At 37.7% G+C, this 26,629-nt stretch overlaps 1 protein-coding gene across 2 annotated transcripts; it reads right to left on the bottom strand.

Moving 5' to 3' along the window:
- Positions 1–1,005: 1,005 nt before the first annotated feature.
- On the bottom strand, positions 1,006–15,234 carry MBIP (MAP3K12 binding inhibitory protein 1). 2 transcript variants are annotated; one of them, XM_027458609.3, is made up of 9 exons: positions 15,031–15,234; positions 11,978–12,097; positions 10,036–10,257; positions 9,842–9,938; positions 8,296–8,361; positions 6,944–7,096; positions 4,395–4,492; positions 2,993–3,031; positions 1,006–1,922 (listed from the first exon to the last, which is right to left on the bottom strand). In XM_027458609.3, the coding sequence occupies exons 1-9, from the start codon at positions 15,160–15,162 to the stop codon at positions 1,815–1,817; spliced, it is 1,035 nt and encodes a 344-aa protein (XP_027314410.1). In that variant the 5' UTR covers positions 15,163–15,234; the 3' UTR covers positions 1,006–1,814. The 2 variants fall into 2 exon arrangements, with proteins under 2 accessions (XP_027314410.1, XP_027314409.1); XM_027458608.3 differs by having other exon boundaries at positions 1,006–1,925; positions 15,031–15,233.
- Between the last annotated feature and the right edge of the window lie 11,395 nt (positions 15,235–26,629).

The raw sequence follows: 26,629 nt of genomic DNA, 5'->3' as shown, positions 1-26,629 counted from the left end.
CAGTCTTTGCAATTTATTCCAAGAACTGACCCCAGATGAAGACTTAAGGTTCACCCCATGTGTGTATATATACACAAAAAACAAATTTATATGCACTTGCTTTAATGTAAACAGCGAATAATTTGAGACAAATCTTGACCCAGGTTAGTCTCCTCTAGGGCTGCGCTCTAATTTTCCAGAGCAAATTGCATAGTGCAAATGCAATAGAGTTAAAAAACACATGCCAAGTGTACTTGTTGAATTATGCTGCATGTAACTAGAGAATATTGCTTTATAAATGTTAAGTCGCTGCAGTCATTCTCCCTGTCCCCAGTTGTAACTGCCCCCTCACACCACTCTTTCAAGCAACACCATGTGAAGTGTGTGGTGCCAGGCCCAGTTATCTCTACATTATACCGTTCGAGCTTCCAGATCTTTAGACACAATACAAGGGAATTTATTCCAGGGAGCATCTCAGTTATCTGCTTGAGGTAAAAGCTGCAACTCAGGGTACTTCTTCACCAAATTACTCCTCTGTATGAGCTGCTAGGGCTTAGGACAATGCCAACAGAGTGTAACACAAGCAGCCTATGTCTGATGCTGTATTAATTTGTAGCATACAATTTGAGCAATGGCCTTATGCACAGGCAGGTCCCAGTCTTAAAACTGTGAAAGTACCTCTTTTTACCTGCTGTTGTATTTGATGCAGTCATGACTGCCTGGGGCAATATCTTCTGTGGACATTAAGGATCTGAACAGATAACTGTCATACTGTTTTCTTTCCTAAACCTGGGACTAGACCTCAGTAGCTTACTTACCCACCTTTGTTGATTCACCAACGGAGAAGCAATATGTGCATTTGCTACAACAGATCTTACTCCAGATAAGAGCACTGAATCACAGAAGATGCTAGCTACTCTTCAAAGGGCAGGATGGTCCAGTCAGTGATGTTCTTAACACCTGCCACAGCAACTGATAAAGGGTCAGTAATAGTACAGTAGTAAAAACAAATAAGCAACAATCACATGTGGTCAAAGGTCTGATTTTTAATATAAACTATACACCTAGCATCCATGATTCTTCAGTGATACAAACATGCTTATGGAAGGAAAGGAAGCTGGTGCCTTCTAGCAGCTCCTCAGAACCTCCTCTTGAACAGTGTTTATAACAAAGTTAGGTTGTTAGCAGGGTACAAAGGTTTAATTCTTACAGGGCAATGAGGGATTGAAAAAACAGTTGTCTGTCTCTATTTACACAGGCAGGATTTCTGTAACCATCTTTCCATTTTAAATATGCCAAAAATGCAATTTGCTGCTTTTCTAACAGCTGTGAAAACAGTGACAAATATGGCAAAAATGCAGGTAAATATGCATACTGCAAATTTTGTAATACCTTTTTTCCCGACTAAGACAGTTTACTTATGAGGAAGCATTTCATTTTATTTCACAAGTCTCTGCAAACTACTTACATGAAAAATATTCAAAAGACAGCCCTTTTGAATACTCAATCACCAAGAATTACATGTGAAGTGTAGCTTTTGTATGGAGGTTAAGACTTTCCACATAAGAACAATACTGCAATCCTCCTTTATAACAGAAGGGAACAGAATATTAGAATGCTATTCCTAAAACATTCTTCATTTTAAAGTAACTGTTTCATTTATAAGATTGTTTTTAAATGAGTTCTTCTGAAAGCAAGCTTTCAAAATCATCCAAAATGAGCTTATATATGCATGCTTTGTTTTCATTGCTAAAGTCTTTGATGAACACTACTCAGGTCCTATGGTTTGGGTTTGTGTGAAGCATGATGAAGATTCTGAAAAGACTTTTTCTGAATTATCGAAGAAGCCGCTCAGCCTCCTTGCACTTGCTTTCCTTCGTTTTCCTCAGTAATGCCTGTTTTATAGCATTGATCTTTTCATCAAGTTCAGCCAACGAATAGTTCTGCTAAAAGAACAAAATAAAAAGTAATTATTTACATCTTGTAACTGCTAGAGTAGTGGCCTAGCATTTGATACTTGAGGTCATTGCACATTGCACTAAATGACAGAAATACTTTTGAAAAATTATGTGAATCTTGTCTATCTCTAAAAAAAGAAGAAAAAAATATAAACTTGAAAAAAACTGACAGTCCTAATCATGGATCAATATATCCATGCTATTTCCATTAGATGCTTGATCTGTTAATCAAAAAATAAATAAAGAAAACCCTTTGATGGTAAAACATTGGAGCAGACTACCTAGAGCTCACAGAACAGAGCTTTACAACTCAAGTTTTGTTGTATTTTTTTTTTCCCCCATCAATTTCCTCTGTGTCCATGTGAAGTGATGTGGTTGTTGACCACCTTTTACATAAGAAAAAATATTTTACCCTACAGAAGTTTTTTTCTGGTGCAAGTAAGCCTACTTCCTCAAGCCTTATATGGCTCACATTCCTTTTTAAGTGTTCTCTCCAGTCATCTGTCTTCAAGCATGACTAGCAGCAGACTGTGTGCCAGTTATGGTACCATTTTCACTACGGAGAAATTCCCTCTTGTGTTAATGTATTCTCTGATGTGATACTGGTATGAAAATAGCAAGGCTCACTGACTTAACTTTCTATCTGCTATAATGTCAGGTCTTGCTGCAACACTTCTGCTGAGACAGCAATTTCCATTTTTATCATCTCTTAATAAACTGATAAAGTAATTAAAAAAAATTACTAGGAAGGTGATTAGAATTCATGAACTGCTTGTTACCCCCAGCATGATTAGCATCTATTATAGAGTTATTTTCCATCATCTTTCTAATTGTTGAAAACAAAAAGTAACCCACCCTAGTACAGACTTGCGGAAGGCTCGTTTCGCTGTGTCATCCATTAACTTTTTCTCTATCCTGCCCTTTCTTTATCAGCAAACTAGCCCACAACAATACAGCTATTTTTGTGAAGTCAGACATTTGCTTGGTTGAACTTCTGATTAATTCTCTCTCAAAACATCCTAAACTGAAGGTAAACAAAAGTTAACAACACTTACATGCGGAGGTTGAACCTTTCTCCTCTTGCCAGAACAGCTCTAAAGAAAAAACATAATCAAAACAGTCTTAATGTTGAGTTGACAGAGTTCAGATAAGTAATTCTGAGATCTACAGAGCCTGTAACTATGTTGACAAGAGTCTTAAAAGCACAGAAAGAATTGTGACTACCATTCCATGAGTTAAAGAAACCTTTTTATGATTAAGTGTACTCTGGACCATGAGAAATACCACTGGAGAGCAGTCAGAAGTTGTTGAAACTTCTCTGTGCTTGGCAGTCAACGTATTCACCAACAACTTAACTGGAGCTTCCTTCAGTAAAAACAAAAATCAATATCCAGCTTTTGAAACCATCAATATTTTTCTCTCTAAGATTTTCTTGTATCCACACCAATATTTAAGTAAACTTTGGACAAAAAAAAAAAAAGCTAATTACTCCACAATACTAATCTTGTCTCAGTAACCCCCCACCCTGGTCCCCATAATAGCGATGATCATAAAGTATTTTCCAAGGGAATTTCAGCATATGAAAGTACATGTTTTTTAACGTCTAGTTTACAAGAACTTGAAGGAATAACCTTACAGAAAAATGACTTTATTGGTCTCTACCATGGGAAAAAGTGAAAAAGAATGGTATTATTGCTGTTGACTTTTAAATGCTGACTCTTCTTTGGCTGGTCTCAAGGGAGAATATGTGAATTCAAGTATGATCAACAGAAACTTTCTTATTGATTATTACATAAGGAAAGAAGGAAGAGCAAGATACCAGATCAAAAATTTCTGCAGCCAAGCAGAACCTCATGTAGAAAAAACTACTGTTCTCTTGCTCTAATCTCCACTGGTGAATGAAGGATAGAGCCTACTATTCAGAAACAGACAGAACTCAGCCTGGAAACCAGCAACAAAGAAACTGGAGTCATAGAATCATACAAAACAAGACAAGTGTTGTTTTGACAAGACCCTCTCATCGCACTGGAACAACTATTTTATATACCTGATCTTTAGTAATCAGATCATGTACAGAAGCCCAAAGAATTGCAGCTGATTTTTTAAGCCATTAATGATTTGTATCAAGATCTAAACTTTAGTCAATTTTCTTGTCATCAGAAACGCTTCATATTTTAAGGGGACAAAAAAAAAATCCATCCTCTATAAAATAGTTCTTACAAATTAGTTAAGCTCAGGTAGCTACATTTATTTTTTTCAAACAAAAACTGTTTTCTTTCAAATGAGAAATGAGGCAGAAATACGACCTTACGGAAATTGTCCCCATGAAATATAACTATCGTATCAAGCCAGAGTTGTCTACCAATAGTAACCTATTATTTTTCTGTACATCAAACATTTAAGCACAGAATCCCCAAATCCATTTAGGTATAGTAAAAGAATGAGAGAATTTCTTACTACAGATTGAAAATATTCAGGAGATAGTCCTTCCAGCTCAAGGATTTTATCTTCAAGCTTCTTAATTCTCTGATAAATATCTTTTGGTACAGGACCACCTAAATATATCAGTACAAATGAAAAAAAAATTAAAAAAAATCAGGAAAAGCACTTGAATAGCTTTTTTTTTTAATTAAAAGACTGCAAGTTTTGACTTTGAGTCCTGCTACCAACCAGCAGCTGGAACAAAATGAGTGGATGGGAAAATAAAAGGGAAATGTAATTAACATAAATCACAATAAAACCTCGTTGGTAAGCCAGTACAATCCATGAAGGCAACAGACAACTTTATATACGTGGTTGAAAGAATGTCTCAGAAGGTCCCTGGAACAACAAATGATCACTTTCACAATGCCAAACGTGCCAGATGCCACCTCAAAACAGACAGTGGCAAGAAGAGGGTGCAGACAGGATGGCAAGCCACACATCAATTCAGCTTTGATATTTAAGACTGAAGTGAAGGAAGCCTATCTCCACCAAGCATCAGAGAGGCTAGAGAAGAAGTATGAGTTGTGATTGACAAAGAACAACATTTGCCTGGGTATGGATGGGAGAAGTAGGAGTGGGAGATGTGCATGGAGAATGGAGTAACAGAAATTTAAAACAAACAAACAAAAAACACCACCACCTAAACCCACTTGCTGCTGACAGCTATACTACAGAAGCCTGGGCTTGTTTCCCCACATAACAGAAGTGATCAAAAGATCACCTTTAGAAAGCATCTCATTTATGCTATATATACTATAGCATAAATATATAGCATATATTTATACTATGGTATTCTATAAACTGAAATCACTGTTTATCAAAACTATTGGGTATTCCAATTGGAATTGGTTCTGATCAGTAGCGACAATCAAGGCCTTTGTAAGCTTTTTCTTCTTCTCTTGACACCCCTTTCTGTTTCTTTCTAGGTCTGTTATATAAGACAGTTCTGTTCCACAAACTACTGAAAGAAGCACTAACGTCGAATTCTTTCTTTTTTGCCATTCATCTATTTCCTCGCTTCAAACAGACAATTTTTTAGGTACCTTCTCCCTCTGTTCTGCTCTCTATTCATCACTCAACCGCTACTAATTAAATTCAGCAAACCTCTTGTTCTTCTTAATATTGCTGGCCCTTAATTTAAAGAGCAGATCAAAGAACAGTACTAGCACTAAAAGAAATCGTTCTGAAAAACAACTAGTAAGTCAAGAATAACTCTCAGTCATCATAAATTAAAGCTAGGGAGTAGTTAGCTGAGGTAGGTTACCTGCTTAAATGAATACTTTTTGCACAGCTGCTGGGGAAGTAACAAGTTATCTCACAGCCTTTCCCAGAAATGCTGATTTGGACAGGAGCTGAGCTGGAATTGCACACTTTCATCCTCTTCCCCCCTATACTGTATTTTAGTTGATTCATTCTTTCAAATAAAATTATGCCATCTATTGTACGCACAACCTCGAGGCAAGGATCCCTCCTTAACTATCCCTGATATTCATTAACTCCAAAGCTACTACATTTGTAGCTTTAATGCCCACCAGCCACTTGCAAATTCTATTTCTGCACACACAAAAAAAATTATTTTTGAGGTAGCACAGCTAAGCATCAAGCTCTGACTGTTGCCTCAACAGTATCAAGGAGCATCTACTCTCCTCTCTGCCTCAAGGCTGATGCAGTATGCATTCACAGGAATCTAGTGGTCTAGTCACTATTCACCATATCCTAGAGAATGGAGTGGCATCTATTCAGTTATTTAAAAGACAAAAAAGTCAGCCTGTGCCTGCAGTGTGAAGTGTACAACATTCACATTAAGAGGTAAGGATCTGGATTTCTACTCTGTTTTGAAAACACCTTCAAGAAAAATAGATTCCTCCTGGATGAGTACTTTATGGATTTGAATTCTAGAAAACGGGGCTGGGATGAGCTACATTTAAGAAATCAGTAGCATGGTGGCTAGAGCATTTATTTTCGTGAAAGGTGTAGGCTCATGTCCATATGGCTAAAGGAAATTAGTGACAAGGAGCTTCACACGTTCTAGGAAACAGAGTATCACAAGCCTCTCAGATAACCAAATTTCATGAATCATCCAATTTTAGGAAAAGGTTTCAGGTGGTGTTTTTGATTCATCTTATCCAGAACCCACAGGTTGTCCACAAAGCAAGACTGAGTCCTGACCTCAGCTTTTCCTTTTCAACAGGTAGAAGGCAGAAGGACTGCAATGGCTGTGGAGAACCTCTGTCCAAATTCCAGACTGTTTTAAATCCCACTGAAGTACTTCTCTCTCCTTGGCTACCACTTGAAGCTTAAATTTATTAACTCAGCAACCTAGTCTGGACATAAATCTGGATTCCATTTTGCACATAAGATCCTAAATATTAGATTGTAGTACTTGGAGGGACTAAACACTTTAGTGGATCTAGCCCACTGCTTTTACATTCACAGAGCTTATAGACTTGCCCATTTTTAGTACAGTAGTAACTGTAGTAAAAACTGGCACACCAATGTCAAAATTAAAATGTAGTACAAACCTGTTTGTAACCGTAAGTGTGCTTCAATATTTTGCAATCTCTCCTCAACAGCTTGGTTTCCACAATCATGAATGGGTACACTGGCTTTATGACTGGACCCATGTGCTCCTTCAAATCTAGTCTGAGGCCCATATGTATTTACTACCCTAGAAACTAGGTAAAGAGAAAGAAATTTAACACATATGCACATGAAACATCAACATATGTATAATTAAAACAAAAATTATTGTTAAACAATTAATATGCCATTAAAATGTGAAAAGCTGTGTTAAATCTATTTCACAACTGTCATATTTGAAGGGTTCCTCACATACTGAGATCAAAGGTTTGGTAAAAGTCCTTATTTTTATATATGAGTAACTAAACAAAAAAAATAGCAGTTTATATTTGCAAAGGAAAAACAATCATGCATTCATGCAGAATGGCAGTATGAAGAATTTGTCATCAGCTGCAGATGAATAGCAGAAAAATAGGTATCTGTCAGTAGTTGCATGTGTGAACTGTTGTGAATGCAAAGAGGCCAGACCTAGTATTACAGAAAGCACCAAAAGTACATGCAGTTGAGGGAAGATGTACGACCAGAAGCACTGTCAGTTTAAAAAAAAAAAAAAATACTACTGAGAGAAGTTCTTAAAGATCCTTAGCTTTAACTCACTTCCCCATCCACTTGCTCATGAGACTTTTTAATGCTTATACCTAGCATTGTGCTCCACAGAATTTCTCTGAGTTTCTCAAAAATGGAAGAGAGGATTACTTCCATTCTTGGATTTTGTTTTAATCCCAGAGTAACCTGTGTACAAGCAATCTTTTATAAATAACTTTTGCTGGATAATCATTTCTACACTATTTAATCTTTTACATAAGATAGTGCCATGGTAACTTTGTTCTCCAACCTGTCACTTCCCATAAATTTGTCTCAGAACTTTCACCATATCCCCAAATTATTTTCTACCTCAATATAATTACACTGATTAATGGAAAATAAGAGATTTATTTATTTATTTTTATAATCTCAATTCCTTAACTGGACTGCTGGTTTCACCTTGGAAAAAAATTGCAATGAATCTTACAGCTTCCCTGTCATGCTTTATATTTTGCATCTTTGCTTTCAGACAATGATAACAGGCTACTTTGTTTTGGTATTCAGTGCAAAACCAATAGTCTAATGAGGAAGTTATGTGATCGAAAACCTTGGAGAAGCAAGGGAAGATCTAGAAGTATTCGTTACAGTCATAAATTAATTTGTTAAGTTTCCATTTTTAAGCACTCTATAAAAAGATTCTAAGCCAAAATTTATCAGTACTGTTCTATCTTGACTTTCTTAATAAATGGGTATTAAAATAGTTGCTTACCCTTTATATGGCTTTTAAATCCAGGATAAGGTGTGAAAATTGCATCTGTTCTGGCACAGCTATTTTCTAAATAAATAATAGTAACAATAATGAAAAGAGTGAAATCCTGATTGTGTATTTATAATTTTAAATATCAGTTTAGAGACTTTTATAAATCTAATTAAAATTTTTACAACAAAAACATCAGAAATAATTCATTCATTCCACAAACAGTTGCTCATGAATAATTTCACACACTTGCATGGATCAGATGGTTTAACTGGAGAAGTCACTTATACGAATGTATGCACATATATATGTGTGTGTGTGTATATACACACACACACACTCACAGAGGACCAATTTTTTTTAAAGAAAACAAACAAACAAACAAAATATTGTCACTGCACTCTTCTTTCTTCCTGCACAGAAGTCCTTTCCTTGCTTACCATTGCTGTTCTGATTTTACGTCGTTTCTTGAAACTGTTTTCCTCAGATTTTGGACTGGCTTAATTTACTCATCAGAATCCTATTTTCATCTTCCTGCATTTATTCTGATGCCTGTGACTTCTTTAATTTGCTTAGCTGTAAAAACCTACTGTATAGGCCATCTTAATTTATTCAAATGTTTATATTTAAATATCTGTTCATATACACCAAAGGTTTACAAGTATTTTATTATGGTTGAACATACCAAGGAAGATCTTGTCATTTCTTCTGTACTTAATTAATAATTTTAGGAAGCAGTATTTTACCAGCTAGCATCTCCTACTAGACTGTAGATGTCATTTTCATTCCAACTAGTATTCAAAGAGTTAAACTCTCTTCATGTAAAACTTGTGGAACAATACGCTTTGATCTCTAAAAGCACTAAGTATATCACAGAGACAATGCACATCTGGGTTCACAGTTACATAGAAAATCTATGTCTCTTTACTACTTTTATATACTTAAGTGTCTTCACTGTTAAGATGCATTTGGTTACACAGACACTGTCTGTGCTAATGGGATCCAGCCTAACAGATGGATTTAAGACTGGTCAATTGTGCAAGGTGGTATATTAAAAATACCAATAGCATGAGATACATTGAAATACAAGAGTTAGTTATTCTAAGTAGCTTGCAATTCACAATGATTAAAAAAATATTTCTTTGTAATACTTCAAAACTAGCATTAAATTAACTTCAACTTCAAATATGCCATTCCTAAGACATTTCCGAATTGTGATTCTGTTAACTTTGGAAGGAACATCTAGCTAAAACACTGAGAACAACAGCTGCAAAAATCATCTGATTTAATATCACAGTTCTTAAAGCAAACACAGTAATATCTGTAATCTTTCTGTATGGAATCCATTAAACATTGTCATCCAGTAAATAATAATTTTTGCTTTTTTGGTCCATCCGGCAGCATCTACAGTGCACGTGCATGTTCTTAACTTTAAAGAAAAGTTACTCTTAAAATAAAGTTCTGTTTTAAATATAGAATGTTATCTTAAAAAAATAATAAAAACAATAATAAAAAAACTTAAATTGCTATGAAGATTAAAGTCTGGCCAGCCAGTTACCTTGATTACAATCAATAACATTGCAAAATTCCCTGACATTATTTTCATTGATCTCAGCTTGTTTCCTCTCGATGAAGGCTGATATCCGCCTGTCAATCTGTAGGTAATAAACATGATGGCATATATCTCCGTCATTCTTTAAATTTAGAATCTAGATTTATTTATTTATTTATTAATTTAGGCAAATCACTTACTTCTGCTTTTCCAGCTTTTATTTGGACCACCTCTGGATCAAAATTAATATGAGCATCCTTCAGATCTCCCAGGTCATAACTTGCATACTTTTCTTCAGTCTGAGAGTTATCATCATAAATGTTTAAATTTGTTTCACAAGTTTGGCCTTCTGTTTTACCTGCAGTTTCAACATGACCTATACCTTCCTCTTTAATCAATGGCTGGAGTTTTTCTAAAAGAGGCTGAACAAAAAAAAACGGTATGTTATAGTTAAAGGGGAAAAAAAAAGTCTAGTACTATTATAATTTCTGAAACAGACCAACTGAAATAATTTCAGTAATTGTAACATCTGCCTCCGACAGAGAACAGTAATTAAAATAAAAATAAAAATCTATAGTTAGAAATACTACACACATCATGATTTTGGCCTTCTTGACCTGCGTCTTTTAGAGGTTTGTATAGGGAAACTCCCAAATTTCTGAGAAAATCTGTCTGCTACTCATCTGTTGGTAGCTAAATCAAAGCTTCAATCGTTGGCACCAATGCCACTTAATTAACATGTCATTCAAATGCCTACTCAGAACAGTAAGGCTTAGTATTTTTCCTTCTTAACACGAAAGCTAATGCTTTCACACTGTAAAGCCTTTACTTTATCACCACAGCACTACATTCTCCACTTGAAACTGCAGTTGCCGAAGTGAATGAGAGAACACAGACATGAAATATATAGGTATTATCCAGAGCACATGCTTTTCTTGACATGGTTGATTATCTACTTAGGTCATGAAATTAAATGAGAGAATGCACTTACATTTGTAGCAGCAAAATAAATGCTTATTATTCTACTGCAGTAACTCTTACATGTGATGTAAAACAAGACCTTGCTGTATATAGAAAAGTCACATACCCACCCCACCCCTTTTTTTTTTTTTGTTTTTACCAGTTTCATCTAATCTAAATTTTAGCGCTTCTTTTCCCTTTCGAAATCCACAACTCATTTATTTATTTTTAACCACAACATGATTTTTGCTAGTCATTTCCTGAAATGGAATCATATTTCTCCATTTGACTGTAAGAACACCACAAGTAATTTGTATTTTTATTTAACTTGCTTATTTTCCCTTTGTATTTATTCCACCAAAGACTTCTTATGTCTGGGAAACATGAAGGTTTTTTCTTATACTTGGAGAGAAGCAAATACAGAAACTTCTTTTTTTTTTCCACCCTCTCAAAACTACATACTTGAAATAATTCATTGACTAGCTGAAGGGAAAAAAGATATTCAAATCCCCACCTTTGACACATCGACTGTCAAGGTCAAAACACTGTTCAGTTACCAGCTGAACACACCCTCCCCACCATACAACTGAATTCTAGATACTTTTGACAGGGTTGGAAAGTTTCAAACAGTCAAAAGAAATGACAGTAATGGTGACTGGCTACTTGGCAAGATGAGACATTAATGTCAAAGAAATTACTCTTAAAAAAAAAAAAAACCCTACGCTGAAAATATATTTAATTGCAGTAAGACACTCCAGGATGTGTCATGCTGGGATAATGCCACTTCTTGAACCACTGAAAGCACTCCATGAGCCTCAAAACTCACCCAACGCATGGAATCATTATCATAGCATGACACACACCTGCCGTGTCTTATTGCTTAATTATAACCCACCATAGATGGAAATGTATCACATTTACAATGCAAGTCTAGAAATCAATGAGGCTGCATTTATTCAGCCTGCTCACCTACAGTGGCTATTCCCACCACTAATCTGAAAAATCTGCGAATACCTATGAAGCATACCAGGATCTCAAGTGTATAATACTTGTGAACCTTTTTTTTTTTGTTGAACATAGCAATAAGATCAAAACAACTAAAATTTTACAGTTTAGATAATGTAACTACATCCAGTTTTTGTCCACTTTAGTCAAGTTGAATGTATCCAGTGAAATGTTTACCTGCAAACATAAAATATGCTGCTGAAGCGCACTAAAGAGCAATGTTGGCTGAAGTGCTGATGTGCTTTGAAGCTTGCTCCAGTCGATTACAACTTTCACGATATCATCTCCAAGGTTAAGCTTCAACAGAGCAAAAGAAACACCACAAAAAAAGTATGTTGTGTTAATGTCACAAAAATATACATTGAGTTCTACAGGACAACAATTACACTCAATCTCGTATAGATCCCATTTTATGTGGTTACAGGGGATAGGTTTGACATTAATTATAATTCAAACAGCTTCTATTTTCAAAGTAAACTAGTATTTGTGGAGTATGTTAAAAAAAATAGAAAATCCTAACTACCTAATCACAATTTCACTGTGTTAATTTGAGCTTTAACTTTGGTCAATTCTCTATTCAATTAATCCTTGTACTAAAACATACTGTTTTTGTTAATCACTCAAATCTTTTTTTAACAGATGACAGAACCAGCGATAGGAAGAAACACGCACCCAGTGTGGCAGCACCCTGTAAACTCATATATTTTATTCTTAAATGTGCAAGACTATATATCAGCCTGTGCGAACAAGGTCTTGATGCTGCATCGTTTGTACTTGTTGCTAATCCAAAGCAGGCTTTACATTGAGATTACCAGTGTTAAAGTCTTTACAAAAATCAAACAAACTCTAGACTATACAGTACAACTGCCAAACCTATTTCCAAATCACAGTTTTCCTTTATACACGTTCAGAACAAAATAACAATCACCAAATGCTGTTGTCTTTGCTGAGGAATGGCAGCACTTAACTCCCAAAACAATAAAGAGAAATGCATGTAGGGAATCTGAAGCTGTATGCTATAAGCCAAAAATAAAATCTGAGTTTTTAATGCAAAGCTGATTGTTAATAATCACTAATGAATTATGTACTTTCACACACACACTTGTCATTATTTGTTACACTAAAGCTCTTCTCACAAAATCTGGAAATGACCAACACTTTCATTTTCCTAAGCCAAGCAAGTTGCTTTCCAACCAGACAACCCCCAAGTGATCTCCCAGTTTATAAATACAGATAAAACTCTTGTTTAAAATCAGCAGGACCTACAGGTACCCTGTTTCAGATGCAGAATTCACAAGTCTGCACATTTGTATATGTAAAAACAATTAAAAAATTCAGGCAGATGATGAAACTGACCTTTAATATGTGGTCTAAAAATGGCTACTTCAAACAGTATCAAATATTATGGATACACACACGTGTATGTACTTGTTTCCTGAATCCACAGCTCAGCACGTTAGGAAACAGTGAGAAGTAAACACAAGAATGCTTCCATTACACTGAAGGAAAGTTAATGGAATACTATAGTGCTCTACATTAGTTTCAAAACCAGGCAGTACCAGAATAACTTTGTACATAAAGGACCTCCAGTCCTGAACCTTCACTCTTTAGTCAAAGAACAGCCTTGTTAAATCCAGTGTTAGATTCCAGATCAATTACATAGTAAAAGAGATGGGAGATCTACTGACCTTTAAAGACCAAAACAAAAACAAAACAAAAAAATACCACTAGTGGAATAGTGAACAAACTTGCATTTTTTTTTCTATGCACTACAAAATAGCAATTGATCATATCATGTTTTTTATCTGGCTAGGTATATATTTTAGATAAACAGTTTTTAAATAAGGAATAAACCCCTCTTGCAACCAAACATGTTTCAAATACAGTGCAGTTAATTTTCTCATTGTTTCACATCCTTCTACCTATAAGAACTGTGACAAGCAGCCTTATAAATTCTGTGATGTGATAACTTCAAAGCCTTCGTAGGTTTACAGCTGCACAGTCTCTTCTGTAGCAATCTACAAGAATGTAAGTTATTTCAGCCCTTTGAAATTGTTTTTATGAATGACACTAATTATCACTCAGGGCTTAAAGAACTTGGCAGTCATCTTGGTTTTAAGAGTTGTTATCCCCAGATCTCCTAGTCACTGCTGCAAGTCACTGCTCTAGTAAATAAAAATCCTATGCCAGAATGGTTCCTGTTTACAGTGAAAATGGCTAGCATAAATTTTACTTAAGCCACTGTGACAGGCGACAAACTGTGATAGGCTTGGCATATGTTCCACCTCTCTAGACAAGGGAGAAAGAGACCAGCAACTTTAGTCTAAAGTGCAAGATGGATTACTAGGGTGGGTAAGCTGGTAAAACACCACTGTTAAATCTAACAGAACTCAAGTTATGGCAGACAAGTGTAACTGGACAACAGGACAAAATCATGACTGAGCAATTAAAACTCTCTTCAGCTAAGATAGGCCAACCAAACCCTACCTGCTCATAGTTCAATGCAGAATACAGTAAAATGGGATTGTTTATATTGTCATGGAAAGAAAAAACTTCACGCACCAATAATGACAATTTTATTCTGCACCATAACTACTGCTGCTCAACTGAGGGGACATAGCAACTCCAACATGAAACTGTGTTATTGCCCCAAACCTTCAAACCACTATCTAATTTCAGGAGCCTGAGCTTGCTTCTACTGCCTTCACAGAACCGCTTACATGCTTCCTCAGTAGAAAAGGATTTAATCTGTAAATTATTTAGGGTAACGATTAAGTTGTTACTGAAACCTTCTCTGAAGGTAGGCATTGGCAACCTGCTCTAGCTGTTCCTGCTTGCGCAGGGGGGTTGGACCAGATGCTCTCCAGAGGTCCCTTCCAACCTAAATGACTGTGATAAGGGCCTCCCATCACTACTGTAACACTTACTAAGTAATTCAGTACCACTGAAACCTGAAACAGGTGATTCAACCTAACGTACCACGGAGCGAAGCCACTCTTAAGCACTCTGTGCCTGATTATACATTATTACATCAACGCCCAGATCAAGCTCCCGACCGTTTATTGTGGGTCATTCAACCCACAGTGACTCTTCGGTAGCGTTTCAACTCAGAATGCTCGATTTTTAGGAGACCGCTACTAGGCAGCACCCGGCTTCTCACCGGCTGTCCGCCAAACCCCAAAGCTCTCGGCGCCAGGGGATCCCTCCCCCCCGGCCCGCCCCTCACTCACCTGCCCCGCCAGCCCCACCACGGAGCGCAGGGCGCTGCTCGCCACCTCCGAGGCCGCCAGCTCGGCGCCGGCCCCCGGAGCGCAGTCGCCGGGCTGGAGCGGGCTGGGCGCTGCCGCCGCCGCCGCCGCCATGACGCCGGGCCGGGCCGGGCCCCGCCGCCAGCGCCGTCCCCGGCGTCGCTGAGCGATGACGAACGCCTCGGGTGGCCCTGCCGCTGGCCCCGCCCCTGCGAGTGATGGACGGGAGCGGCAGCCGATCGAGGGCTTCGCTGCTGAGGCGGGCGCTGCGGCTGAGCCGGGCGGTGCTGAGGGGGACCGGGCTACCAGGGGCTCCTGCGTCGGGGACGCTGTGTCCAGCGCTGGGGGGCTGAGGTTGGGGCAGCTGAGCCCGCGGTGGGGAAGCAGCCACAGGTCTTGCTGTTCTGGTCCCCTGTACTACAAAGGAAGGAAGGACACTTGTGTGCCCACCCTGCGGTGTCCCACTTCCCAGCATGTTGAGCATGGGTTCCCCAAGTCTGAGGAGACTCAGAACCCTAGAACCATAAAGGTTGGAAAAGCCCTCCAAGATCATCTTGTCCAAACATCCCGCTACCACTGATATCAACCCCTAAACCGTGGCCCCACGTCCCTAAGCACCAGGTCCAACCTTTTCTTAAACACTCCCAGGGATGGTGACTCCACCACGTCCCCGGCCAACACGTTCCAATGCCTGACTACTCTTTCTGAGAAGAAATATCTCCTCATTTCCAACCTGAACCTCTCCTGGTGCACTGTTAGTCCATTCCTTCTTGTCCTATCACAAGCTAGCTCAGCTTTTGCTCCTCTCTTACGCTTCCCTGGGACCTTTAAGCTGTTCTCTGCTCAGGTCTGTCGCCACACAGATAGAAGACCATCTCAGTTTTTGCACAGTCAGTGTGTGTTCAGCCAGTGGTGTGGACTCCCCTCCGTGTGCTGTTTTGGCACCTATGGTATATCCAGTTTTTCAAGCCTGAACTGCAGTTACACCCTCTCCCTGCAAGGTCAACTCATTCCCTTGCCCTTCTTCTTGCCTCCTTGCTCCTTCAGGTCCTTAGCTGTCTCCAAAGGGCTGTCAGCATGGGCACGTGGCAGGTACTTCTAGCAGTGCCTTGACTGAGTGCTCTTTCATGGAGGGAAGGATGTGTGTTACTTCTAAGTGTATCAGATTAGTGCACTTGTTTCAGCTGTGCCTTGACTCTTCAGTTTACAGCAAGGTTGTTTTTTCACTAGACCACAAGGAGCAAGTTTGTCAGAATACTCTGTTTATAGGGCTTGCAAAAATATTTGCTCAAACACAGTCTCAACTTGCACTTTTCATGCCAGTTGTAGTAATTCAGAACATACATCATTAGTAAGAAGCAACAGAATGTTAAGGGTAAGAGAAAATCCAGACAAGATGGACAGAGGATATCCTCTGATCAACCAGATGTATAGTTTCATTTTCATATTGTATTAGACCTCCTGAGTTTTTGAGAAAGCACTGTGATCTTTGGTTTTATTTCATTTCCTGTCCTGCTACCCTTGCTTTTTTCCAGGTGATGCTGAAATTCCAGCAGCGCAGATAGTGTTTTTCTATCTGCTATGGTTGCCTTAAGCTTTTGGGAGATGGAAATATTTCAGGACTGTATGTGATTGTGGACGTTTTCTGGAGCATTCACCAAAAGAGAGAGTACTGGTCAGTTCCAGAGGAAAATAGTTGACTTCAGAGCTATGATTTACAAACATATTTCATGTTGAGATTTATTTTTTTTTTTTTTACAAAAATATCTTACCTAAACTGAGCTAGAATGCACTTGGCTGGATTCAGATGATGTGAACCATCATGTCTTCTGTTAGAGAAATAGTAATGATTCATGTTGGTAAAGAGGACACAGAATTTCTTCCTGTTTTTACTGTCTCGAAAACCTTGACCCATGTTGCAGCTGCTAGCTGAATAAATTTATCATCTGAAATTCCACAGATTATGTAATGCATTATGCAAACATGAACAGAAACAGTAATAATCCAGTGATTTAAGAGATTAGAAAGATGAGGGCATGTGAGAAAATGAGAGCAGAGCAAAAAACATACAGCTAAGACAAACCGTGTTAAACGTTCATATCTAATGGGGAAGACAGACCAGAGAAGGACAGTTCCAAGAGATGATTATATGCTCACTGCATGTAGTGCGCAGTGAAAATGAATACACTTGCAATCGCCTCTGGCAGTAAAACTGGCCACAGTAAATCCAGGCCTCGCATAAAGACAGAGGAAATTACATGGCATGCTCACTAAAGCTGATGAAACAATACAATATTGGAAGCTCTCATTGCTGGAAAGATACTGTTCATTTGCAGGGAATTTGTAGAAAACTGGCAAAAAGTGGACTGCCGGAGATAGAGATACTAGTTTCCAAGGAAGGATCTGAAGATTTTAATATGCATAACTTGGCAACAATGGTCATTTTCAAATATTTTAATGATGTGACTACTGAGGGAAGGAAAAATCTGGAACTGCTTTGAACAATGACGGATAGAGTTATCGGGGTAAGATTAAATTTTCTGCAGCTTTGATCCCTGAAATTGATATCTGAGACATATAAAAGCCCCACAACTTGAAAAATAAAAACATCAAAATAAACATCAGATGCTCAATAACAACAACAAAAGAGTGAAAATAATTTTGAAGTAAAAAAAGGATTTTCTTTTGGTTTCTGGACTATCTCTCCTTTTAATGTGGTTAATAAAATAATAAAGATATACAGCTCTTTCCAACTACAGGTGCCTTTAAGGACTCTAAAATGCCAGTAGATTTTAATAAGTTGTCACAACTTGTGTTTGCTGATCACCATAATTACTAACACTATTTCTTCTGCTGAGCATGGCATTAAACATCTTTTCTGAATTTAGCCTTTAATTTTGTCCCTAACTAACACCCAAAGAAAGGTGGGTGCTTTGCAGAATGTAGCAGTGTTTGAGGTTTGTTGTGCTAAAGAGTGAAGTGCTGAGCTAAGGAGCCTGTGTAACATACAAGCAGATTTTTCTCCTGAATTGAAAAGCTCATTTTGCATACTTTTGCTTATGTCAGCTATAGCACCATGGAAAGGCAAAAGAGACAACACTTCAGGAAAATTAAACTGAAATTATCTGAAGCTTGAAAGATAAAAACAATACCCTGAATTCTGCCCAGAGCCCCAGGAAAGTGGTGCAGTTCAGCACTCACTGCTGTAAATGTAGTGTTTTCCTTAATATCCAGATTATCAGTGCTGCTCCAAATCATTTCAGGTTATAAATAGAAAATTGATAGTAGCCTACTCGTTGGATTAAAATAGAATAGCACATAACAAAGTCCCCTCCAGAATAAAAGTTTATTTATTTTTCCAAGCATTAATTTCAGAAGAAGAGCCCTTATTCTGTTGCTGCCTGGGTACCCAGGAAAAGGCATCACTCCAACCAATGGAGTGATTCAGTCCTGGTTCAACAAGATGCTTAAGCTGGTGCCTAAATTTATGCAGTAGCCCTAAAATGTAGCCTGCTTCACTAAAATGTAGCCATGTGCTTAATCACTTCATCAAATATCAAATCAATTCATTGTCAAATAGGAACTGTCTTCCTTCAAAGCAAACATCTTTGCTGACCTTTTGGTGTTTCTCTCACTGTATCAATATTAAAAAAGCCCTATTCAGACAGGATTGGAATGGGATTTGTGTGAAAAGCCCTGTGGGAAATACAGCCGTGATGTATTTGCATTCAAAGGGGGGGGGAAAAAGGAAAAAGAAAAAAAAAAAAGAAAAAGAAAAAAAAAAAGATAACCCACAAACTTATCAATATCTTATATTTATTACTAGCAGTAATTTTATAATTCCTAACAAAATACAAAATCTTCATGCAACTGTTACATGCTTCATGATTAATGTCCTTACCCTACCGTGCACTTAGATGCATGAGTCTTCCTGTCGGAATCCTGCTTTTGTTTTACCCTTGATGCTTTCTAATAATGCTCTATGTTTTGCTTTATTTTGGTCATTATCGTTCTTGTCTTTGTTTAGTAGTGTTCCTAACATATTTAAGTTTTATCTTCCTTTCCTGCCCCCTTCTTTCTCGATTCATTGGCAAATAACATTTACATACTCTGTAAAATTCTTCATTTCATTAATTCAAATCTTATAAAAATTAGGATCAAGAACTGACCTCAGCAAGGCCCAGCTCAACAACTCATCTAAGGAGACATTGAACTATTATTAGAATCATTCTGTGTGTGGAAATTTAGATTTCTGTAGTTACTTGGAAAGGTTTGGTTGTAAACCTCCTTCCTATAAATTCCTTTTGAAACTCTAACATGAAAGTAAGGAAGGTATCGTGCAGAGGAGGTATCTATGCTCACAGTGTTTCACTTGTCTGTGAACTGTCAGTAAATTGACACAAGCATTGTGAAATTAAGCACTTATACCTGAAGATATTCTAAGAATTAATAATTTTCCACTGCATTAATATGTACATGCTGCACATATTATATATTTAACTCAGGTTTAATGGGATGCTTGAAAATCTATATTTAACAGGAAAACAGGAATATAGCACATTTACTTCAGAGAAACTTTAAGTTTTGGGAATCCTTGATTGCTGAGTGCTTGATTTTAAAAGCTGTAGCTTGCATCTTTATTAGTATAATTGGACTATTATTTTAAAAGAAATAATAGTGATAGGTGCTTCAGAATATTTAAAATGGGGTTCTTCAGCTGTGTTATATACAAGTTTTTCAGATCAGCTTAGACGGGAGCCAAATCCTTTGCATACACTCTTCCTAGCATTTTCTGCAGAACTATGAAGCTGCTGAAATTTAAATTTACCTCCTGCTTCAGCAGTTTAGTTTATACATTTTTATAGCCCAGTAGCTGGACAATTACCATCCACTAGACTGCATCTGCCATTATTGGTCTGATCAGTCATTCAGTACCCTTTCAGGCTCTTGACTTCAGGAACCAGGTCCGGATCTGAACTTTGATATGAGATTCATGAACTGATGGTTGAAATTAGGGGCCTATATTACATAGTTGAGTTGAGCTTCTCAAGACAGGCTTAAGGGGTTAATATATCTATATTACAATGTAAGATGAGCACCTAAATCCTTTAGGCTCCTCTGGAAATATCATCCTGTCTTCATACCACCTGCAGTATTCTTCAGCTTCTACATCTGTATGAGTAAATACATAATGCTCTATTTTTGATATAAAGTACCTATAAAGTTATTTGAATGTTCTCCATTGTATTATAGTAAACAGACAAAACAAAAGATCACACTCATCTTTACACTGTCAGTATTTTTTTTTAATGCAGAAGAGGCATTTGTTAGTAGGGAATATGGAGTCTTTGACATTTTGGGTCCCAATCCTTCAGAGAAACTAGCCGTGCACCTGCTTACTTTGTGCACAAATCATTCTAATGAATTCTAAAGGACTATTCATGTGCATAAAGCTAAGCCTGTGTGTAAAAGCTTTTGCAAGACTGGGCCTAGGTTGTAAGTTTGATAATGACCTGAGGCTGATTCAAGGGAGAACAAGCAGTCTTTTTTAAATGTTGAGAAGTGTAACTCCAGTTCAGCTGAACAGGTATGGGCAATTCTAAGAAACCTTGTACTACAAGAAACTGTCAAAACTGACCAAGAAAAAATGACAATGGGTATCCCAAGTCTTTTTTTCATTTACATTTTATGATACCTCATTTTCCCTAAATCTTTAAAACTCTTGGCTTCAGCTTAATTTCATTATGGCAATGAATTCCATTTGAATAACTTTACTGCAAGAGCTCAGGATCTTTCCTGTTTAAAATTCATATAAACATATATATTTATTATTTTTACATATATGTAGCTTGTTTTAAAGAGTAGATCTGGTTAGAGAATGATAATTGTGGGAAATCATAACTGTGCTCATTGCTTTTGAAGAAGGCACTGTTCCATACAGAAGAGTGCAGAAGAACTTTCTTTGTTCTTAGCCTGACAGACTCTTGCTTCTGCTGCATGTGCTTTGTGTTGTGCTGCAGCAGTTTGTGTTCTCAGAGGCTGCTCCTCACCTGCAGGAACATCTCAACAACATCAGGGTGATTCCAGTGATTATGATACATCTCCCAAAACCTTTTTCTCAATAATATTTATGGGAGGGTCTTACATCAGGAACTTCCATAGAAAATGATAGATATTTGTTCATGTCTTTAACATTAAACATTCAGGTAGTGCTACCAAAATCACCTTTTTTTTTTTTTCTTTTTTTTTTTTTTTAACTGTCTGTAAGAAATCAAGGAGATTACATAAATGTAAGCTAAATTACCACCTGGGGTTACAGATTTTGGCATTTAATATTCTGAGTGTATGAAACAGACAAGTTTATGTGCTGTCATAAAAGAGGAACATCTTGTTTTTGCATAAAGCTAATTGTGATTGTTGTCTGATCATGTTCAGACAAGTAGCCTTTAGGTAATACCAACTGTGAAATGTCACTTGTTACACTCACTGAGCCTGGTTTACATGTATCATGAAGATGAAGATGTTATGATAAAGTTGGCAAAAAGGAGAGAACAACTTGTAGCTTAATCAACTTTTGGTCATAGTAGACTGGTCCACAAGAAAACTCCTGTTTCCCCAGTTAAAGGATGAATTTAATAACCTTGGCTGGGTGAAGAAATGAGCATATCAGCCATGGAAAAAAATCATACCAAAGATGCAGTGAGTGAAGGTGATGGTCCTGGGACCACCACTGCTGGCTTTGTTCTAGCTGTTGGCTTTAGGGACATGACAGAACTTTTGCTCAGTTTGATGCAATAAAAAGAAGAAGATAGCCCTTATAAGGCCTGGTGTTCCTCCTTTGCCATTCTAATTATTATTTAAACAAAGATAAAAGTTATGGAGTTGGAGAGTATTTTGTCATTTAATAATTTAGCAGTTCATGCTGAAGTCTCCTTTATGTTCTTTCTGTTTTTATGCAGGCACCCTAGAAGATGGACATTTGACAGGCCACAATAGACTGCTCCTTTCCCAGGTATCTCCTGCTTGTTTCCTTTATCTGTGAATAGGAAATGGCTTAAAGGCACCTGTGTTATGAAGGTCCCAGGGGCAGCTGCCTGACTAGTGAATGCCTGATTATGTGTTAACATGCTTTGTCAGATATTGGCAGAATCTGTTCTCTTCTTTTGCCTTTTCAGCAAGGGTGCCATTGACAGACTGGCTACCCATTTATAGAAATGTTGTCCATCAAACTGTGAGGAAGGACAATGGTGTTTTTCTGTGGCCAGTGACTGTGGGAAACTTTTCTTTGGCTATTCAGGCAATTTTTGTAGCTTGCTCTGAAGAGGAGAGACTGATGAGTGCAAAAAGTACAATTAAGCAAAGCCAGACTTCAATTGAAGGCTGTAGTGTAGTCTGCTGTTCTCATTTTTTTATTTGGAAAAAAATCTATGGGTTTTCACATTGCTGTGTGGCATTCAGCGGGGGGCTATTACAATCCTAAATTTTTTTTCTAGACCACCTAATTCTAAGTAAAAATTAAATGTAATGAGAGCCACTTGGAGTTCTGAATATTTTAAAGCATAATTCCCACAGAAGGGATTCGACCTAAACTGCAGAGAGCATCAGTTGGCTAATTATAGCTGCATTTTATATTACAGCAGGTGTCAGATGCAGTCATCTCAATAAAGTCCACATAATACTCTGGAAAATAACAAAAGCTTTTCTTTGAATGTGGGTACTAATTTCTGCTAGGTGTCATATGAGCTCTGATACTTCTTATTGGCGTTAACAAGAGCACTGCAGCACTCAAACATGCTTTTTGCTTAGGATGAATTGATACTGTAAAGCACTTGCTAGTCAGCCTTGGCAGATGTCAGTAGTTAATACTAGTGTTGCAGAGGTTGGTATATAATGCAGAGTCTTATGTAAATACTTTTAGATGATGAGCTGGTTTTGCGAGTGAGTATGAGCTGCGCACCAACTGACTTAAAGCTAAATAGACAACAGCAGGATAACTGCATTTACTTCAGCTTCTATCTTAAGTTATCTACAAGTAAAGGGCAGATGAGGCAGCAACAAGAGCATTTAATTTAATAAGCACTTCATGCTTTCATACTATTTTCCCAATTCAGTGTAAGCAGCATGTTTGAGTTCGTGAAGGGATGGGTAAGAAAGGTCTTTCCTAAGTTTTGAAACAGATTCACTAAAGATTGTATCTTTGGGGCAGCCTGCATGTGATGAAACCACAATCTATAGGCATTTGGTGGTCACCCAACTTTTTAATTATATGACACGATTCTGTGATTCCAAGAGGAATGTGTTTTAAAATATTTATGAATAAGTAAAATAAGTGGGTAGCTTGCACAGAATCACTTGAATACTAGGAATTGTGATGACATTGAAGTGGAATCGCAGGCACAATGGACATGGTGAAAAGCACACAAGGCAAACCCTGCCCAGCTGATTGTGCTTAGCCTAACATGCAAAAGAGGCACTTCCCAAGCTTGCCAGTACCCCAGGAGGTATTAAGGTAAGAGAAGCCTCAGTACAAAACAGTGGGGTCAGGCTATGAGAGATGTGCCACTTCTCCCAAAGGGGATAGGATGTGCCTAATTCAAGTGTGAACTAGGAGAAGGGCTTCATCAAAGAATAATACTAAATACCATGTCCTAGCAGAACAAAGGAAATTCAATAGATGATGAACATTCCCTAACATCTGAGACTTCTGTAAGAGCAACAAGACATTTAGTGAACTACTGTCTCGTGCAGTGTGCCTCTCCCACACATTCATCTCCCCTGAGAAAAGGTTCTCCCAAACAACACACTGCCTTTGGCTCTGTCAAGAACCCCGTGGAAGAATGCAGAAGTTAAAGAAATAATAAACACAGTACAATAAATCTTTTATTATTTAAATCTAATAAAGAGTCAACTGAACAAAATAGTACCAAAAGTTCCAGTGTGCAACCTCCAACTCCATAAGAAAAAACAATTGCAGGTATATCATTTAATATGTTGTAGTACAGCAGAATAGTTTAATTTATGATTTTACTGCATTTCATACTGAATATACTAATGTGTAGGATGAACCTGAAGACTAGATGCAACAAACAATTAAGAAAAAACAAATAAAAGTACATTAAAACAAAGTTATCCATATTAAGAATAATTACATTCCTGGAATTGTGTGCAGATATTGTTCAAAATTTTTCTAAATATAATAAGAAAATGAACATATAGGCTCTAAACCTGGGCAAAAACAAGCAAGCAAACAAACAAACAAACAAAAACAACAACAACAACAACAAAACTACAGAAACCAAACACAGAGCTACATAAAAGAAGATGAGGGGAGAAATAATTCCTTGGCTAGTCTCTGGATGACATCTGGGGCACAGAAGGCTGTCCATAAGGAGCTGCTTTAGCTCTCACACATAAGTTTGCCTCTAAGAAAAAGACATATGAAAAGGACTGAAAACAAAAGATCAATTATAAAAGCTCAAGGCATGATTGCCATTGTACAAATGAATTTTTTAATTTAGTCTATTTATTCTGGATAGCCTTTCTCTGAAACCTAGTCATATTGAGGGCAGCCCGGCTCAACTTGGAAAGCTCTGAGGAGTTCTGTGAAAGGTAAGGAAGATAAGCAAAGGGTAAAGTTAACTGCAGGAATGGTCAACACAGTCATCCTCTGAGTATCTCCCTTTTAGCCCAAAAGTTATGAGACTACCACTGCAGTACATTGCTTTTGCATTGTTGCTTTTCCCTGTCTTAAATTTCTGGTGTTGGGATGTGTTCCTGTGTGTTTGATACAGAGTTGGGTATTAAAGAATAAACCTTTTCCTGCCACTAGACATCCTCATTTTTTTCGTTCTAGGGGGAGAAGGTAAGAGGCATTTATCAGCAACTAGAGATGCTATTGTAAAAAGTTGCTCCCAATAGTGTCACTCAGAATTTATTACCCTCTGCAGATTACAAAAACCTAATGGCTTCTCCTTGTGATGTCTCTGACATATTCTTTGGAAGCAGGCATCTCACAGACAGTTCCTATGGTAATGACTGTTACTGCCCTATATATAACATGAGTTTTATGTGTGTGTAATTCTCCTCGCTTATTCTAAAAAACTGAATGAGTCTAGGATAATTTTGTATATCACCTACTGTGAAAATTGCTTTGGTGGCAAGCAAAATCAACTACTCTGTGACCTACACTTCTTGATATTAGAGGTTATATGAAACTTACTGCACTCTCCTTTCTCACAGTTATTGCTACTTCTTCCCCTCCATTTTTACTCTAAGATTACAGGGATGTGATTGCACAATGCAGGCAGCACAGATGGCAGCTGAAGGTCTGTATCTGCCAGGTGTCTGCTTAACAGCTGAGTCAGTGTATGCAGCTGAGCACAGTTCAGTTTCTGACATAAATGTTCAGCACCATTTCTCTGAATCACGGCCTTGCATAACCTGTGGAAGTACGTTTGGCAAATTTTAGACTCTGCTCAAGTACACAATAGTTTGGCAAGCAGAAGTCAGAGGTTTTGCTCTGAATTCATTGTAAATGCTCATAAGACAGAAGTACTTTCTGTATTTGCTACTGTGGATGCAAAGGATGGACTTAATTAGGTAACACACGGGAAAGTAGACCTTGGTATAATCACATATACCCAAATACACTTTACAGCAGGTCTGCTTGGGTTTGATGACAGACTGCAGAAGAGAGGGGAAGGCTATTTATTATAGCCAAGGGGGAAGTTCTGTGGTCCTCTGATAACTAGGAGAGAAGAACCACTCTTGTGGTTCGGGAGGGGGGCATGGTGTCATTCTTGGCTCGGTGGAGTTGTTTTCCTCTTAACAGGGTTTGGATACATCCAGCAGCTCCTTTCTGACAGTCGAGGTTCACAAATCAGGTGTCAGGGGTAGGGAAGTGGTATAATGCAATATATTCACCATCTCCTGACAGTACCACAATGAGATACCTTTTTCTGTAGGTGGTTCAGATGTATGTCAGTAGACAGTGCCGATAAATGCTCTTCCAGCCTGATCCTGTTCGATCTGATGTACAAACAGATGCAAAAGATGTGAGTATGAACCTTGTTTGAAGGGGAGAAAATAAATCTGAGGAAGAAAGAAACCAGATGGTGGCTCATGTAAAAAACAGTTTGGGAAATGAGTGGAAGATTGCACCTTATAGGCTTAAGGACTTCAAATAGGTTAGGGAACATAGGTAGGAAATGTGAAAGGGAGTTCTTGGCAGGGTGCCTATTTTGACTGACAAGTTGAGGGACCAGAAATTGAGACAATGCCTTCTGTCTGAGAAGGCATTGTTATTCTCCAGTAGTTTTACAGGCAACATTATTGTCTTCATGGGACATTACAGCTGATTAGGATGCCATAGATCCAAACAATGTAGGGAGTTTAGGGAGGAATGTTGTTTTCTTGAAGATCAGCTTACAGAAAGGGGAAGGTGGTGGGGAGTGGGAAAAAACATATGGAAAGCATATGGAAAAGAACAACTGAAAATTTTGAGACACATTTGAGACACATTTCCCTGGAAGTCTTTAAAAGACGTTTAGATGTAGGGCTTAGGGATATGGTTTAGTGGGGA

This window comes from Anas platyrhynchos, chromosome 5, assembly GCF_047663525.1.
Source record: "Anas platyrhynchos isolate ZD024472 breed Pekin duck chromosome 5, IASCAAS_PekinDuck_T2T, whole genome shotgun sequence".
Classification (NCBI taxonomy): Eukaryota; Metazoa; Chordata; class Aves; order Anseriformes; family Anatidae; genus Anas; species Anas platyrhynchos.
This window is presented reverse-complemented; position numbering and strand designations above follow the sequence as displayed.

Excerpts from the sequence above, each read along its gene's own strand:
- MBIP (XM_027458608.3), bottom strand. The coding sequence starts at position 15,162 with ATGGCGGCGGCGGCGGCGGCAGCGCCCAGCCCGCTCCAGCCCGGCGAC. Across the intron at positions 12,098-15,030 it reads TGGTGGGGCTGGCGGGGCAG|CTTAACCTTGGAGATGATAT; the intron begins GTGAGTGAGGGG and ends GCTCTGTTGAAG. Across the intron at positions 9,939-10,035 it reads TAAAAGCTGGAAAAGCAGAA|ATTGACAGGCGGATATCAGC; the intron begins GTAAGTGATTTG and ends TATTACCTACAG.